At 43.1% G+C, this 18,244-nt stretch overlaps 1 protein-coding gene across 6 annotated transcripts; it reads right to left on the bottom strand.

Moving 5' to 3' along the window:
* Nucleotides 1-485: 485 nt before the first annotated feature.
* arfgap1 (ADP-ribosylation factor GTPase activating protein 1) lies at nucleotides 486-17,280 on the bottom strand. Of its 6 annotated transcripts, none has more exons than XM_064306687.1 (14): nucleotides 17,031-17,280; nucleotides 16,116-16,178; nucleotides 15,696-15,805; nucleotides 15,272-15,443; nucleotides 15,037-15,137; nucleotides 14,324-14,413; nucleotides 10,473-10,584; nucleotides 10,278-10,334; nucleotides 9,354-9,386; nucleotides 8,276-8,305; nucleotides 6,689-6,745; nucleotides 6,001-6,060; nucleotides 5,431-5,507; nucleotides 486-4,473 (listed from the first exon to the last, which is right to left on the bottom strand). In XM_064306687.1, the coding sequence occupies exons 2-14, from the start codon at nucleotides 16,173-16,175 to the stop codon at nucleotides 4,122-4,124; spliced, it is 1,311 nt and encodes a 436-aa protein (XP_064162757.1). In that variant the 5' UTR covers nucleotides 16,176-16,178; nucleotides 17,031-17,280; the 3' UTR covers nucleotides 486-4,121. The 6 variants fall into 6 exon arrangements, with proteins under 6 accessions (XP_064162757.1, XP_064162756.1, XP_064162759.1 ...); XM_064306686.1 differs by having other exon boundaries at nucleotides 16,116-16,181; nucleotides 17,033-17,279; XM_064306689.1 differs by lacking the exon at nucleotides 6,001-6,060 and having other exon boundaries at nucleotides 5,431-5,501; nucleotides 16,116-16,181; nucleotides 17,033-17,280.
* Between the last annotated feature and the right edge of the window lie 964 nt (nucleotides 17,281-18,244).

Raw genomic sequence — 18,244 nt, 5'->3', positions numbered from 1 at the left:
GGGATGTAAGAGAACAATTGCAGTCCGGGTTTGGGGATTTTTAAAACATTTTATTTTATTTTTTAACTCAACAAGGGGGAGCTTTTGAACTCAGGCTAAATTTAAGAGGATATTTTTATTTATGAACACCATAGTACTCAAAATGGCAATCAGCTCTTTTACAAAAGTTTCATTTTCCTATTCTTAAAATTCAAATAAGAAGGCAAATAATATGCCTTAGCAGAGGGCTCCTAGGCTTTAACTATTGATTATAATATTTGTTTTTATTACTCATTGCCATTAAGAGTATTGTTGGCATCAGTGTTAATAACAATACAATCTCTATGAGACTTACAACTTAATGTACAGAATGAGATCGATGCATGTGCTTTGGCAATATGTGTAATCGTGCCAATAAAGCATTACGGATTGAATTTTTTCAGCAATCTTTGGATTCTAGAAAAGCCTGTGTGTTACTGAAGCACAGATAAAACAAACACGAGCCAAAATGTTTATTTCTTTATTTAGAATATTTTCCCAGACAGCAGACAATGTACAGCAGGATAACAGCAGCCCGTGTGTTGTACAGGGCTTGCACACTGTCCGGGTTCGTCTTGCTTTGAGTGTTGGGGGAGGTTCACCCGAGGGGGGGAATGCAGTAATATTGCACACTGACCCAGCACAATGAACTGAACTTCTCTCCACCCATGGAATGCTTCTCATACACATAGGAAGGGGAAGGAAACGCACTTAATAAAGGAAAAACAGTTCAATACAAATCATGAAACAAACACGAATCTGAATCTTAACAGAAACCAGTTAAACGAGAAGAAAAGAGACAAGAGAAGAAAGAGTTTCGAAGTGGCAAGTTCACTCGGTGATGCGGAGCAGTGAGATATCGAGGTGAAATATATACAACACTGACCTGTTCTACACTGTTCAGATGCCACAAATCTACAACCGACAACAGGAAGATAATAAAAAAAAAAAATAGTGTGAACCAGCCATTTCATGAGATTCTTTTTAAGATATAATCTTTTTCCCCTTGAAAGCGATCAATGCAATCCAAAACCAGAGTGCACTATATTGCTGTTGAAATATCAAACCTTTTGTTTGGAAAGAGTCAGCCAATTTCAATTTCCACTACATAAGTACAGTTTGCACAACACTGAAAGGTCTATTGTACCCATGTCAGCTCCAGATAGAAGTCAAACCCTCCTTGTTATTTTGCGCGCATGTTTTAAAATTGGCAGGAAAATGTTGCAACAAAAGAAATGTGCTACATTAGTAAACATTGTTTAATAGTAATTACAATATGAAAAAAATCAATGTATTGGCTAGTAAAAATAATCCACTTAAATATAGTTACATGCTGAGGCAATTTTATCCTGCTTGTACAAAGTCCTCATGAAGTTTGGAAAGGTTTTACTGTGACGGTATGTATTAACTGAATGAATTTTTTCTTCAAAATATTCACCAGGGATAACAGCGATCTGTGTTGAACTTCATGTATGGAAAAATCTCTCTTGGAATTCAGCCAGCAGAGATTCTCCCAGATAATCTGGATACAGTTCACATCCCAATTGCACTTTGTATGAATGGGTTCAGGTTCAATGGACTGGTTCAGATTCTCAGTCTACTGTATAGAATACATCTTGGATCCTAAATTCATACAACACGTACATTTAAAATCATACACAAATTTTAGGGACCGTTTCAGTAAATACACGACAAGAATTAGAGGGAAAATCCAGACATTGTCCATTTGATCTTTTGTGTAGGTTGATTTTTTTTCTTCCTTGATTTTACATGCATTTCAGAGGAGATAGAAATTAACGTACACTCACGCACAAAGCACCAAACTGTTAACAACGAAAATGTCAAAGATCTGTTCATAAAGAGGCATGGTATTTTTTTTCTGTAAGGCTTATAACAAGTACATTTATTACCAGCTAATTTAAATAAAAAACGAGCGTAATCCGTGAGTTAGATGCGTCACACGAGCTCTGCACAGATGCCACATTAATTAAACAAGTGGTAAATCTGCTTCGCTTCAAAACGAATTACGGAATTCAGGTTTTGTATAAAACACATGCACCTTCCCTCCTAACCCTTTCCCTGTGCTGCTGCGTACCGGCCCGTCATTATTAGACAGTGCATGCCACGCCAGGTAAAATTCTGCTAAAGATTTTCAGATGAAAATGAAAACGGCGAACAAGAAAGCACTGTAAAATAACCTTGCCGATACCTACGCGGAAAAAAGTGACTAATTTACGTCAACGATAGTCACGCGCGTGCACGCACGTTTACAAACTCGCACAACTCACAAGCGAGATGACAGTACGTACCCGGACCACTCGCGAGGCTGTTTAAGAGCAGTGATGACACGGATGAGAAACCACAGGCGCGTGGGGGGTCAGCCATTCTGAACAGATGCTGACAGGAGTGAAGTAAACGGTGTTCGTCACTGTCGGTGGAGGACACATGAATACGCTATTCCACTGTAAACAGCCATTGGCTTTGTCAACAATTTAATACCAGCTTTCCAGATAGTTAGCAAAACCAGTTTCCTTACTCTTCTATATTACTCTACTTTGGGGGGGGGGAGACATTTTCAATAAAGAATAAAACTTTAATTATAAGATGTGCGTAGGAGAAATGCAGCTTTGTTGGTTGTTCTTAGTGGAAAGGCAGAGATGCAATCTCAACCTGACCCACAGTAGCCATGATATTTCCCTCGGGGTATTCCACTGTAATCGTACAGTGCCTTTAACACCAGCTTGCTACCACTGATACCATTCCACACTTAACCCTTAAGAAACCTAAAGTTGCAAATATGCTGAAGATTCTAAGAAAAATAAAAGCAAAATGAATAAAACTGGAATTATAGTTAAATTCAAATATGGAAAGGGGGTTCCAAGGTTTGAATATGTCATTTGCTGTGAGTTTGTGTGGGATCACAGTTCAAGCAATGCAATGAATGGTCTTCCGTGGTTAATGTCCATCAGCTAAATCTCTCATGAGGTAAATGTGTTCCAAGCATGAGGATGCCATTTCTCTCATACCGGCAAAATGTACATGCACACATTTAAAAGCTTGATCAGCCCCTGCCCTCTGACATTTGGGAAGGGTATGACAGGTGAGGACATCCTAGTGTGAAAGTGCGTTCAGAGAGAGACAGACAGACACACACACACAAAATAACAGACACACACAAATAACTGACTCAGCAGGAGTGCAGTTTGAGAGATGATTAACACACTAAGAACGCAACGTATGACACCCACTACAGCTGCGGGGAGGTGGTAGTGGAGACGACACAAAGCAAGCTGCTGGCTTCCAGACCACTGAGTCTGAGTCACAGAAGGCTCTCAGACTGGCTGATTCACCTCTTTATACACTCCTAATCACTTTTAAACCTGGGAACCCACCCAAAATCCAAATCTCTAAAGAGATGCAGCTTTTTCATTTTTAAGAGGATCGAAACAAAATACAAACTGCTTACCAATAGTCTGGCAGCACACGATTCATATTTCAATGTTTCTGTGAAGTCGGAGCTGTACGCAGTGACGTTACAGAAACTTCACTCGTTCAACTTAACTGATGAATATACTTAGCCACGCTACTGTGGACGAAGAGCCTCGATACAAAATTTAGGTGCAGTCAAAAAAAGATACATTTGTTTACACCTCAAAGACTTTTTTTTATCACCGACGACAGCATGTGTGTGTTTCCACACTCGTACTTAATGGAGTGTGCGAATATAAAAATAAACCGTCAATTCTGCCCTTTCCAACAATGGCTACTAGGCTCCACTAGTTTTTGTATTCCTGTAAAAATTTGTACTACCCAATTGTGACAGATCTCACGGGAAATGTAACACATTTAGTTGCTTTTTTAAAGTACACACACACACACATACTATACTGTTTGTACGTACGTGTGTGTGTGTGTATATATATACACATACAAGGTCATAAAGGCAAAACCCTAGATTCATGGATACATGTATACACGTAAAGGTGTCCAAATACAGCTATCTGACTGCACCACCTTCAGACAGAGGGCTCTTTAGGACCCTATGCATTTTAGGCCAGATAAGGTGGAGCGGACGGGTGGGTGCCGGTGCCGGTGGTCGTGGTCTACCAGTCGGCGTTGCCCCAGGCCTCCTCGGCCTGCTTCGGGGGGGTCTTCTTGGCCTTGGCCTCGGCGCTGTCCCAGTTGTTGTCCCAGGCCTCCCAGCTGTCCCCGGTGCTGTGCTTGTTGTTGGCGCCCGCCTCCGAGCCCCACTGGTCCCAGCTGTCCGAGCTCTTCTTCTCCGCCGAGTTGTCGGCGATGGTCCAGCTGTCCGTGCTGGGCGACGCCTTGGGCTTGGACCCGCTCCCGAAGGTCTCCCAGAAGCCCTGGCCCACCTCGCCCTCGCCGCCGCCGCCGCCGCTGTTCTGGTACCCCTCCGACTCGCCCATGTTCTGGTAGCCCTCTCCCGTCGGGGTCCTGAGGCAGAAGACCGCACGGAGTTCCGTTTACAGACTCAGAGGTGACAGCTTAGAAATTCAGGTGAGGCCACTGGCCAGTTGTGCCTGTCAGTGAGGTACTCTACCCAAACTGCTTCAGTGAACATCCGTCTGTATAAATGAACTTCATGTAAAATATACGCTGGGAGCATCTGCCAAACGGGTAAATGCTTCAGGCTGTGTGAATATCATTTTAATGCAGACAAACCCAGAAGCACGTTTTCAGTTTGGATTCTATGCTCAAACTGAACTAGGTTATTTATATTCCGTTAAAGCAGTAATATGAAAAGGCAAACAGAAAACCAGAGCATATCCACTGACAGATACGCAAGGGAAAAGCAAGTAAGTGAAAATAAGTCTGCCATACTTAAATTTTTTTTTAATTTTTTTTTTACAGTTTTCAGTTGTCATTTCAGTCACGTCTATAACAGCAGAGAAAAGAGAGAGGTATTTGGGCTTCTCCAAAATATCGGTTAGGTCTCTCATCCGTGCAGGGACCCCGGAACTGCTGACCCAAACCGGGCCCCTGTCATGTGATGTGAGCTCGACAGAAACCTGACAGACTATCTCTGAAGCCCGAAACTCACACCTCTCAGTCTGGAGAACATCTCTTATTAAACATTCCCCCATTTCAGTCTGCGATCATTCAACTTCTGACAGCGGAGAATGTTTTAAAACAAAGACCTCGAAACCCTGATGTACCTACTGTAAAAAAAATTTTTTTTAAATCATACGTTTTTCATAAACTTCTGAATTATTTTGCCTCGGGCAGCTTTCTTAAAAATGAATGGAACAGCAAGGAGAAGGAGAAGCATCAAACAGTGAGGCACATTAATCTTTAAATTACACATGCAGACAAAAAATATGACTTTTTTTTCCTTTGCAAGGGAAAAAAGTAGAGATGTACAGAATCAACAGCGAATGACACTGGTGTTACCCGTCAGCTGAATCTTCAGATTTCCCCGAGAAGAAGGTGGTCATGTCTTTCCAACCCTTTGCACCAGCTCCCTGGACCTTAAAACCAGACAGAACATATATTTTATGACATACAGAATATATATATTTTGAATATTAAAATAACATTATACATTTGACGATACTTATATTATATGTTACAGACAGAAGGTCACTCGGACAAAAGACACATTTGTGCCATGATAAATTCCCACATTCCCAGCATAAAAATCCCAACATACAAATATTTTACAGTCCTCCATTTATTATCAACACATTAAAACAATTATTAAAACCTGACTTCGTTAAGTAATAAAAAAAAATGTTCGTAAAATATCATCGTACTCACGGTCAAAATGACAACGGTAGCAGAAAAAGAGGAGAGATTAAAGAGACATTAACATCGACAAACACACAGCTGTACGCCCCAGCCAGTCTCCGTCCTGCTTTGCGCTGCCCGTAACAGAGCTGCGCTTCGACCTACGACCCCTGACCTCCGACCGGGAGCCTGGCTGAGGGCGTGCGCGCCGCGGACGGCGGCCCCGTCCCGTACCTTGGTCGCCAGCCCCGTGAAGCCGGTGGTCATCTCGTCTAGCAACTTCCCGTCTTTCACCTGGACAAGCCAAACCACGGTTAATCGCCAGGAAGGGGCAGGCGGCGGAGACGCACTGCGACTGGTAAGAGTCTGAGACTCTGCGTCTGACTGCGTACGCAGCCTTTTAGCGATGACAGGCTCATGGGTTTTCAAAACAAAGACGCAATGGCTTGATCATCTCTGCGGATTCATAATGTCTACAGAAGCCATCGCTGTAGTGTCAGATCAAATATTCGAACATTCCACAGGGTGTAATGCAGAGCAAATACAGCAGGAATACTGTCAGGACTGTAGTTCATCACACCCGACAAAGCCCGTTTCAGCTCCGCTCAAGACTTCATTTCCCATGTCAATGAGGCCTTGGCCTTTCTCAAGAGGAAATGACATAATGCAGTCTAGACAGCCCCTGCATTAATCTTAGCTACGGCACGGAGTTATCAAATTACACCGATGGTAATCTCTGGTGCCCCGCCCCCCCCGCCCCCCCCGCCCCCAAAGTTACTGTTGGTGAACTCACGGCTAAACTAGCGTTTGAATCAGAAGAGCCCACCGTACCGGCCACTGAGCCATAACGTTTCTATCCCAGTGTGATTGGAACCCACCACCAGGCTAGCAGCAGTTTCAAAAAGTTCAACGTTAAAGTTACCTTTTCTGTAGTAGGTTTGATTACATTCTCATTTAATTGCTGGCCTAACTCTGTGGCCTAGTTGGGAGTGAAAAGGGGAAAAAGAAAGGGAGGGTAGAAAAAAAAGTGTGAGAAACAGTTGAACATTCACAGAGAAACAAGGCACAGTGTTTCTCTGAGACCCCACCCACCCACCCCCGCAGTGAGAGCAGCCAGCCAGCACACAGCCCAAGCACTTCTCAAACGCTCAGCACAGTCACCCTCTGATGGAGGACCCCAGAGGAGCCCCAATCCTTCCCTCACTGCAGAACTCTCCTCAATAATCCTGTCATCGTCTTACCAAAAGGCCTCGCGAAAAAAAACCTTGTAGCTCCATTTATTTTTTCCATTTTGGGTACCTCGATGTACTGTCACGGTTTCTTAACTCAATGACTAATAAAGTTGGTGCAAAACCCTGAATGACTAAACCATGTCTGGAATTACCAGGTTTTTGCACGGCGAGGGTTTCCTGGAGAAAAGACCTTAGTTATGGCATGGTGTGGGTGAAGCCTGGGACCACTTTTCCCAGTTGCCCTGTTGCTGAGGGGCCAGATTCCATCTTAAGGTGGACCGGTACTGGAGGCTCAGAGTCCCATGTTACCATTCCGCCTGAGCTCAGCCGTTACTCTGTTGTAACGCCTGATCCACCTTAAAGGGCGCCAGACGGCTCTGTGCTAAAGCAGTGGTTGATTGGAGCTGACAGGAGTACAGAGAGAGAGAGAGGCAGTGAGAGAACCACAGACTTACGGAGCACCGCATACATCACAGGTGAAATGTAATGCACCGCTCTCTGTGGACTCTCTCTGGGAAGGACCATCCATCAGCCTTGCACGCAGCCAGAACCCATACGGACTCGCTGCCAAGCAGGAGCGTCGCAAGCACACGGCTACCACAGGCACATGACCAGGTAAACTCAACAGGCTTCTGATCCCAAACATCCAGATCATTAAACACCATCTATTCCACAGGCTTTGGATCCAAAACATCAGGCACGTTAAACACAATCTACTGCACAGGCTTCACATCCAAAACATCAGGCACATTAAACACTGTCTACTGCACAGGCTTTGGATGCAAGACATTCGGGTTACATAAGCGATGGGAAAGGTGCAAGGTGAGTTGGTTGCACAGGTGCATTGACACTGGTGGTTAAAAGAGTTCAACATGAAAATATAACATAAGGTCATCTGGCTCTGGACTGAAGAGTGTCCATGCAGTGATTTAACCCTTTGCGGAGTAGGTTTTTTGGAATGATTTGTCAACATTGTACATCAGTGTTCTAGAACATTCAGTTACCAGTAGTGATTGTGACATCAGCATTAGAATGTTCAGCTAAGAACATTCTAATCACATATTTGTGATGCTACACCTTAAAGGGTTAATTAGGCAGACTTGTGCAGACTGCAAAGAGCCTGACTGCGCAGGTTGCTAGCAGCTATGCTGATTTCACTGTGCCCACAGCTTAAGCTAACTGACTTTGCCTTGTAACCCTGAGCTGAGTATCCATGGAGGAAGATGGAATGGAGACAGACAGAGCGGCACGTGCACGGACAGGTGGGACAGCTTTACCGGTTCTGGTGGCGGCCTATAGCCCCTTAGCTACATCCGGTGATGGGAGCAGCGAGAAGCAAAGGAAGCAACAGACCGTTCAAACTACAGCCTACACACTATCCACATCCCAGGGTTTACCATGGCCTACACACTATTCACATCCCAGGGTTTACCATGGCCTACACACTATTCACATCCCAGGGTTTACCATGGCCTACACACTATTCACATCCCAGGGTCTACCAAGGCCTACATGCTATTCACATCCCAGGGTTTACCATGGCCTACACACTATTCACATCCCAGGATTTACCATGGACTATACGCTATTCACATTCCAGGATTTACCATGGCCTACACACTATTCACATCCCAGGGTTTACCATGGCATACACATTATTCACATCCCAGGGTCTACCATGGCCTACACACTATTCACATCCCAGGGTCTACCATGGCATACACATTATTCACATCCCAGGGTCTACCATGGCCTACACACTATTCACATCCCAGGGTTTACCATGGCCTACACACTATTCACATCCCAGGGTTTACCAAGGCCTACATGCTATTCACATCCCAGGGTTTACCATGACCTACACACTATTCACATCCCAGGATTTACCATGGCCTACACTATTCACATTCCAGGGTTTACCATGGCCTCACAAGCTATTCACATCCCAGGGTCAACCACGGCCTACATGCTATTCACATCCCAGGGTTTACCATGGCCTACAAGCTATTCACATCCCAGGGTCAACCACGGCCTACATGCTATTCACATCCCAGGGTCAACCACGGCCTACATGCTATTCACATCCCAGGGTTTACCATGGCCTATACGCTATTCACATCCCAGGGTTTACCATGGCCTACAAGCTATTCACATCCCAGGGTCTACCATGGCCTACACATTATACTTGTGCTGCTTTTCTTTTACCATTTTAAAAGCTTGTGCTGCTTTTCTGTTAACATTTTAAAAGCTTGTGCAGCGTTATCCAGTGCTGATGCAAAGCTTTGTTAACAGGAGTAAATTAGGCAGTGGCTACAGGACTTGCACATGTCTAAGGGTTTAATAATGAAGTCATACCTTTTGGGTGGCCTGGGTTGCAAGTTTTGTTGTCTGTATGAAGGGGGAAAAAACAAATGCAAATATCATGAGGAAAATACACAGTGCATAATTATAAATTGTGGAAGTGCTTAGTTTTTCTTGAGTGTAACCCAAACCCAAGCCGGTTACTCTCAAGAAAAACTAAGCACTCAAGAAAAAAGAAGCAGACATCCGCGAAAATACAAAACATTTCAGGAGTCGATGCAAATAGCTCCCATTTCATGGCGGCAGTGCCCGGGCAGCGACCCTCGAAACAGACTCCAAGCGCTGGCGGTAACGCCCGCGGCTGGGATTAGCGGCAGCATCACAGGCTCCGCCCGCTAAGTCTGCCAAGCGCGTTCTCGAAATCCTTCAAACCCCGCGACGGACTATCATCACCCCGCCACAGCCTCCCGCTATACTTCCGCAAGGTGAATCAGAGTTAGTGGCAGCGCTGCGGCGTTGGACTTGATAAAAAGTGGTTACGATGCAGGGGGGAGCCTCGTGATAAATGCATCAGCCGGTGGTAATCTCTTTTAAACAGGCAGTAGAACGGGCCTCGGGAGATCTCTTGTGCATAAAAACAGTAAAAATGCTTCAGTAAAGAACCACAGCTATCCCTGTATCCAGGGAGATCACATTTATAATTTCTCCCGTTCGACAGCCAGGCTACGTACTGACCAGATATGAACCAGAGGACAACACAAATGCAGTTGCCTCAAAATATTTCACTGAAAGGACACGGAAAGGATGGTAGTATTTTACAGTAAAAGGACATTGCTTTCGACAACCCTAGTTAATCAAATTGTAATCTGCCCATAGGTTAAGAAACTATTTAAATGGTAGTCAGTATAGGAAAGTTGGTGAACCAACACCTCATATCCACATCTGCAAAACGAGGCTCAAAAAGGGGGGGGTGCTCACGTTGTCTTTGGCGACCGAGGCGAACTTGCTGGCTCCGACGGTGAAGCTGCTCCAGCCCTGCAAGCGGAGGACAGTGAGTAGGACAGCGAGGAGACCGCACGCAGCCTCGCCGCTCGCGGCGCCCAACGGTTATTCGCCGAAAATAAACGACGGCGGCTAAAAGCGCCGGCGGACAAACGGGAGCGCTTCGTTTACCGAGTAGATGGAGGACATGGCGTTGTTCAGGAAGTCGTCGTCCTTCTTCTGGGGGGCGACCGTGTTCCCGAAGCCGACGTAGCGGTTCTCCTGACCGCTGTAACCGCCGCCGCTGAAGGTCACAGGCAGGCAGGTATCACAACCAGCGTTCACCATCGAAACGAACACAAGGATCAGCCCGACGTTCAAATCAAAACATGCACCGTTAACTGTCCATAAGCAAGAACCAAAGTTAATCAATGAACCTTCCATTCCCAACAGGAAAGTCTAAGGGAAAATGTAGTGCAATAAAAATACCAGTTCTATGGACAAAATTTAATGCATTCTTTTTTTTCCAAATAACGGCACTCAATGTTCCAAAAAAGGAAAATTCACATCTACCATTATAGTTGTTTGTTGGAGCAAATGGAGAGCTTTCTGCTCCATCCATTTCCACCTGCTCACTTCGACACTTTAAAAACTTCCTCACACGAGTCATTAAAGCCATAAAGCCACGGCTGACGGGAGTCGTCTTTCAATTACATCAGGAAATCCCCAGCTGAAAGGCACACAACCTGAGAAATGACACAGGTGAAGGAAACGGCGCTCTCCGAGCGCATCTCCTCAACTTGGAATGCACGACCATATACGGCTGTGCTCAAGCGACAATCTACACAGCCAATCAGGGACAAGCGCTCTACTCCAAAGCACAGGATGCTGCCGGCTCCACTCCTCAGCCCACAAGCCTAAGGCCTTTACTTTACAATTTCAAAGAAACGTATGAACAAAGTTTATATGACCACGTCGATAGCGAGAGTAGCAGCTAACCCAGGGTCGCTGCTTAGGGTCAGACACTGCAGTCTACTCTATTCTCTGCTTTACGCTTGCTTCTTCTTTACTACTACAGAGTAGTGATGCTTCTTACTCACTCAACCAATTAGATTATCAGGAACCAGTAATGACTTGTTCGGTCAAATAAGATGGGCAGTTACAGGGCGAATGCATGTCCAGATAGGCTAATTCTTTTTGGCGGGACTTTAGGCAGTCATTTTGAGGCAAGTATGAGCGGGTATCAAACTGGGGGCGAGCGGAATAAATCTGTGTGCAAGTAACGTGAATGCATGGGCATTCAGAATGTGTGTGTGTGTGAGTGTGTGTGGGGGGGGGATTTACACACTCAACTTAATTTCTGGCATTAACTTTTGGCAATAAGTAACCCCTACAAGCCAAGCACATATACAGTATACAGAAGTCGGAGAAAGATTCCTCGTATGAAGCGTCAGCAAACAGATTGTGGGCACATGATCAACCAGTGGGGGTCGCTAGAGAGCAATGAGATGCTAATGTTCATGTTAGGGAATTGTAAGCAATTCATTTTCTCTTTCGCTGTCCTTGATACCAACTAGAACTTTATTACGAGAATGATATCAAATGAGGTATCCAATGTCAGGAAGACTAACAAGACTGCTAACAATTCTTTTTTTTTTAATGCTGGATAATATATGTATAAAAAAGTCTAATAAAAATAATTGTACAAAAAAATCATTTCCATTGGATGGTCTGTGTCAGAAGGCTAGGAGAATGGAAAATCTGTTTATTAAAGTACACTACCAGCTTACGGGTAGCACATTCATCTAAACATATTTGTAGCATTGTTGTGAAGCACTGAACTTGTGCACCTTGTCCTTTCTGTGGAATATATATATATATATATATAATATATAAAAAACTTCGTCTAATTTCCCCTTCCATTCAAGCGCTTACTTGGCATCTCTTCCAACGGGCCTCGCTGCTGCTCAGTATTATTTTCTGAACGAGACAAATTTAATATCAAATCTTCTCTTGTGGCAAAACAGTAACATGTGGAGGACACTGATAAACTGCTTCCCTGTTATCCTCAGGGTGATGTATTTTCTCTACCTGGTTACTGCTGGAGACCGGAGTTTATTAGCGTTTTTATTTGTTTGTTCACAGCTATTAAAAGAGAGCTACGCTCCTCAGAGACCGTGTCTAATGGAGGTTTTACGGTAAGCTGAAAGTCGAAACATTTTATTATACAAATAAAATTTGCCGTGTTTTTCCTTTATGAGCTGATTGTCTGCGCTCATGAACTATCTCTGTGAACTTAGAAACCAGGTTGCATCTCTCATTGGCCGTAATATTAAAAAACTAGAAATACCGCCTCGCGCTTGTATGCCTCCGCCAACCAGTAGCCAGTGCTCTGTATTTCGCGGTGATGTATATAAAATGTCATCACTTCATCATTTTATCCTATTAGACATTTGTGTGAAACTTTGCCATAATTAGCGTATGAATTCTTGAGTTATGGCCAAAAACGTGTTTTGTGAGGTCACAGTGACCTTGACCTTTGACCACCAAAATTTAATCAGTTCATCCTTGAGTCCAAGTGGACGTGTGTGCCAAATATGAAGAAATTCCCTCAAGGCGTTCCTGAGATATCGCGTTCACGAGAATCGGAACGGACGGACGGACGGACGGACGGACAACCCGAAAACATGATGCCTCCGGCCACGGCTGTGCCGTCGCGGAGGCATAAAAAGTTAGTATAGGCTGCGGCCAAAATGATCAATCAAATTTTGGTTATCGATTTGGCCCCAGAATTGCTATGCTGCGCATCACTTATTCAATGCATTCATTACCCCCATTTCAACTAAAGAGAAGCCAGCCCACTTACTGTACACCGTTTTCCGATAAAGTGCAATCTGCTTTAACAAAAAGGGCATCCACCCTAGCTTTCACCGATACATGTAATACACTATTAGATGTACGAGTGTGTTCAAATCAGTGAATCTGTAAAATTTAATTGTATTTATGAACATACGGTTTACAAGCATAATATAAACAAAGTAACCAAAGTAATTCTTGTTTTTAACTAGTTACCGGAGTCATGGCAATACGTAGTGAAATAATTTCGAGATTTTTTTTTTTTTAGCAATGAGAATTTGGGCTGAGCCACAACGATCTAACTTTAAAAATAAGAAATTAGACCTGAAATGACGTATAATGTATGCAGACCCCAGTTGTTCTTAAAAAATTAATTTATGCTGCCAACTGAACATCTGAAACATAAAGGAAGCGTTTTGCTTATACTTGGCTGCAATGACATCGCAAAGCTCCCCAAGTAAAATGCCTTTCATTAACTCTGCAATAGATTAATATGAATATTTAATGTTCTGACTGAGCCAAAGATTCATAGAGAGGACTTCATAATTACATGCGCAGCACTTAAATAGCATTTGGATAGCAGCAGTCCTACCCTATGGGCTATTCTTACATGTAGTATGCTTACAAGTGGGCTGCAATGCATGGACAAGTTAAAGATGCCCACTGACAACTGGAAAGCCAACTGCGCATGTGCTTGGCACAAGTTTTCAAGTCTCCTTGGAAACACATTTCATGAACTCTCTCACGGGTTTAGAAATTTGCCAACCTGATATAGCAACTGTTAAAAACACACAATTAAATAACGTGTCAGTCTCCGCAGCCTGTTGCGAAATTATGCAAGCAAAGAACCTATGAACACAAGGTGAATTTCTTATTTCACAGCGATTTGTCTTCCAGCAGCCAAGAGAATTTAAGGACATCCCTTTCAAAATTACTAAAACTCACAAACAAACTGGCACTCACAGAGAAAAGTGTTTCTTGTTTGTGGGCGGCGATAAAAAGAAATCTGTATTCATGCGGACGGTACGCATCTACTCCACTGAAGTCTAGACTAAAAAGACGTGCTGAATTTGTTTCAACAAAAGAAAAAAGTGGCTTGCATTTTGGAGCCCATGACTCCGCCTATATACAGTTAAAGCATAAAGAGCAGGGTACTACCACAGAGGCCGAGCAAGAATATAGCTTACCTTTGGTAGGAGTTGACATCATCACTCAACCAGTCTTCAAAGGCCTTGTCTGAAGAGTGTCCTGAACTCTGCCCAGGTCCAGCAGAGCTGCTACAATGTGGAAGAAGGATTTATGTGCTACTTACTGTAAGTGCCCATGCCAGTACCATAGAAACATTAAACACACAACGGTTCGCCTGGCATAATGGTGCTATCGAAGATTGAACCAGTAGTGCCGAGCTAGACAGGGAAAAATATGCACAGCTAAAAGCATATGTTACATGTTTTGCATGCTGCTTCTTAGAAGACATTACCAGGACAATAATAACAAATGAATCATTACCAAGAGGAAAATAACAAACTTGCCTTCTTAAATAAAATAATTCCTTTCTACACACAAGACCAAGGGGTCTGAAGGCATGTCACTACACAATAAGTCACCTTTATTGGCAGCCCACTAAACGGTCACACCTTTGATTAATTAAAAAGCAGAATCCCATGTTAATTACGCGATAAACAGGGGCTCCGAACAACCAATATCAAATCCTCCTGACCTGTAGCAGGCAGTACAAGAACTTCGGTGCTTTCATTATACAGACACAAATTTAAAATCCTGCCTGAATAAAATGAGCTTGATGTCACAGCATTTGTTCCCTTTGGTTCTTTATGAATAACGCAAAGAAGGTTTTGAACGTTTGAGAGTGGAACTGAAGGAAACAGTCGCGAGGTCATACCGGTGAGCAGAAGAGAGACCCATCTTGGGCTGAGGGGCCGTCCAGTCTTTGGCGGGAGACGTCTCGATTGACCACTCCTTGCCCTCGGCTACGGTCGCAACCTGCGACGTTAGCGTTCATCAGCGTTAGCATACATCGGTGTTATCATTAAGCACTTTGGCGGAAAGGAGCGAGCTAAACTAACGTGCACTCCGAAACAGCGAGCGCCCAAGGGCGGTGCCGGCGGCGCGCCCACCTTGTCTCGGAAAAGAGCCGCCGCCCGGCTGTTGTACTTCTCCTGCATGGTCCAGCTGGCGTCGTAGTCGTCCTGCAGCTCGAGGAACAGCCGGAACTTTCCGTTCCCCCCCGCCTTCATCTTCTCCAGCTCTATGTCCTTCCACTTGTCCATGGTGACGGAGCGCACAAAGCTAGCCAATCGACATCAGCGCATCAGTCACAGGCTTATTCTACGGCATTGCAAAGACTGAAAAACTATCAAGGGTTTATCGCATAGATGTCAATGGAGGGGCATGGCAAATCTGAAAATGACTGAAATACACTATTTGTCTTGTGGGAAAAGGCAGTGTGTTTTTTAAATGGCAAATCAGGTGCCACTGAAGTATAGTATGGGATAAGTTCTTCTTCTATGGTGGAAGCAGAGTGGAGATAGAGCTGCTCACCTGAGGTGCACCCCCAAACCTCTGTGCTTTCCAGAACATTCCAGGCAAATCCAGATTCCATACGTAACACTCACCCACTGGGGGTTGAATGCTCCACATTCAAAACAAGTCTGCGAAACACAAGAGAAATTCAATACACAGGCAAAAAACAACCTTCTCTAACAGGATATAGGTTTTTAAAAAAACTATTACTATACAGTGCTTAACTTGGTATTGCCTTAACTGTTACGTGAAACACATGCTCCATAGACATTCAGTTAATTGATGTTTCACATTGAAAGAAAGCAAAAGTTTAAAACATTTTAATGGCATTACTAAATTCAGAAGTGAAGTTTAGCAAGCCAGCAGGTCCGTGAGAAGCTGCAGACAAGGTTATAGCTTCAAAACTTTCCTAGCATTTCATGTGGGGAAGATACTCACATTGTTTTCGTCCTGTGTTCTCACCTCCTTCAAAACTCTTCTGGTGCGTGGACTGGCCATTTTTACCTGGAATTAATTTTAAAAAGGTGTCTCTACAAAGTAGGGAAAAGCTGATAGCTACACTAGCCAGCTATATATTCAATAATGTGAACAACCTTGTGCAGCCAGCTAGTAGGCTTAAAAGTCTATCTATTCTATAAAGATATGTGCTGCCAGTAATGACCAGAGCACTATAGCGAAGTTACATGTTAGTTGCCTAAACATGTCAGCTAGAGAACTACCATAAAGGTTGCTGAGTAAAGGCTTAACGCCAACTATGTACAATTCGTGAACTGTAGAATGGATTGCAGTTAATTTATGAATGAGCTACTGAGCTGATAATTGACAGAGGCAGCGAGCTGGCTATGTAGGCTCAGACGAACCGATAACTGGCCTGGCACACATTAGGAATATGAAAAGTAGACACCTAGTGAGCTGGTTTGCTGATGTAACGTTACAACAGTTTGTTAGACTAATGTTAATTTGGCTGTTTCTACTTGACGTTTCGTGTAAATACCTAACATAGCTAGCTAACTGCGTAACTAAACTGATATTCGTTTCTATATCTAATGTTGCGCTTCTACCTAGCAAGACATGTCATTATCTAGCTACATGGTAGTCTAACTTAGCTGTCCTTGTTATTTGACTAGCTAAGGATACCAAACTAGATTGTCATCGCTGTCACAACGTAGCTATTTAGCTTACCAGCTAGTTAGCTAATAGGAAATGATTGTCATCTGAAACGTAATCTATCCAGGTATCCATTAACTAGCTAGTTGACTGGATCTCTAGGAAATTATACTGCTAGCTAATAGCATACGGTAGCTAACTCTTAGCCGGCAGGTTAGATCATAACAATTGCTCGACTTATCTCTTACCTGGTTATTTAAGGATGCGAGCTGCTTTAAAAGTGGTGAACGAAAAAACAGAATGTATTTACAGATAGCAGGACACCAAGGTAAGTTTATTCAATAGTATATTTTAAAAGCTTCCATAGACATACAATCCTAATGGTGTCTCCTATCAAACAGTAGCCATATTGAGGGATTGCAGATTGGAGACTGCCTACGTTGCACAGCGGAAGCGAAATGCATCATGGGTCAACGTAACCAAATTGATCGTCATATTCCCATGTGACCGTAGCAGTCTCTGGACCGTACTTCATAATTCCGTCGTGCAGGGTTTCTCTTTTAAATCACTCTTTTTTTTGCACGTTTGTGCTGCACAGTTTTGTAGATACCGTGGAAATTGTTCAATACTGCTGCGATCAAAACGCGTTTATGTACATCTTTGAATTGAAACGTAGTAAGACAAACGGCATTTGTGGTAATTGTAGAGGAGATGGTAAAATAAGACAGTTTTCACTTAAATGACCTCTCGACAAGGAAAAATGATACAGAAAAGCAAATACATCTACCCATCTTTCAGAATGTTTACTTCCAATTGAAATGATGTGTCTCCAAAAAGAGGTGCGATAATACAACTGGTTCTGTGGCTCATATTGCCCCAAATAAGGAGTAAGTTCATCCTTACTTACCAATTGACTTTAAAAAGTCAAAATCTTGACATAATTAACAATAATATCTTAGAAAATTACTTGAACAGCACATTCCACTTTTAAAAACAGTTATATTCATTTTCAATATTTATTATTTCTCATGTGAAAAAATAGCATACTTAGTATACTTGATATAAACTTAACTATACTTCACGTATTCTTAAGTATAAAATTGTATATACAGGTATGCTTCAGTGTACTATTCTTTCACATGGGCATATTCATTAACAACATGAATTCAGTCAGATAAAGTATCACAATTGTAATGTTTTTAACCGGTGAACATGTTTCTGGTTATGTAAAAACAGCGAGAGTGCATAATCATCATCATCAAATTAAAGGGCATTCAGCATACTTTACAGTCCAACAGCAAAAAAGAACTATAAATAGATGGGGAGAAAAGGCAAATGCTGCCTCTATCACAACAAAAATCAAATGTCACATTTCAAGGGATGAACATAAATAGTTCTCTCCTTTCAGTTCTGTAGCCTAACTTTTTGGACTTCTCTTTAGGTGCATTAAACCCAAGGCA

The sequence above is a fragment of the Anguilla rostrata genome, chromosome 13, assembly GCF_018555375.3.
Source record: "Anguilla rostrata isolate EN2019 chromosome 13, ASM1855537v3, whole genome shotgun sequence".
NCBI lineage: Eukaryota > Metazoa > Chordata > Actinopteri > Anguilliformes > Anguillidae > Anguilla > Anguilla rostrata.
The sequence above is the reverse complement of the archived record's forward strand: the minus strand, read 5'-3'. Positions and strand labels throughout refer to the sequence as shown.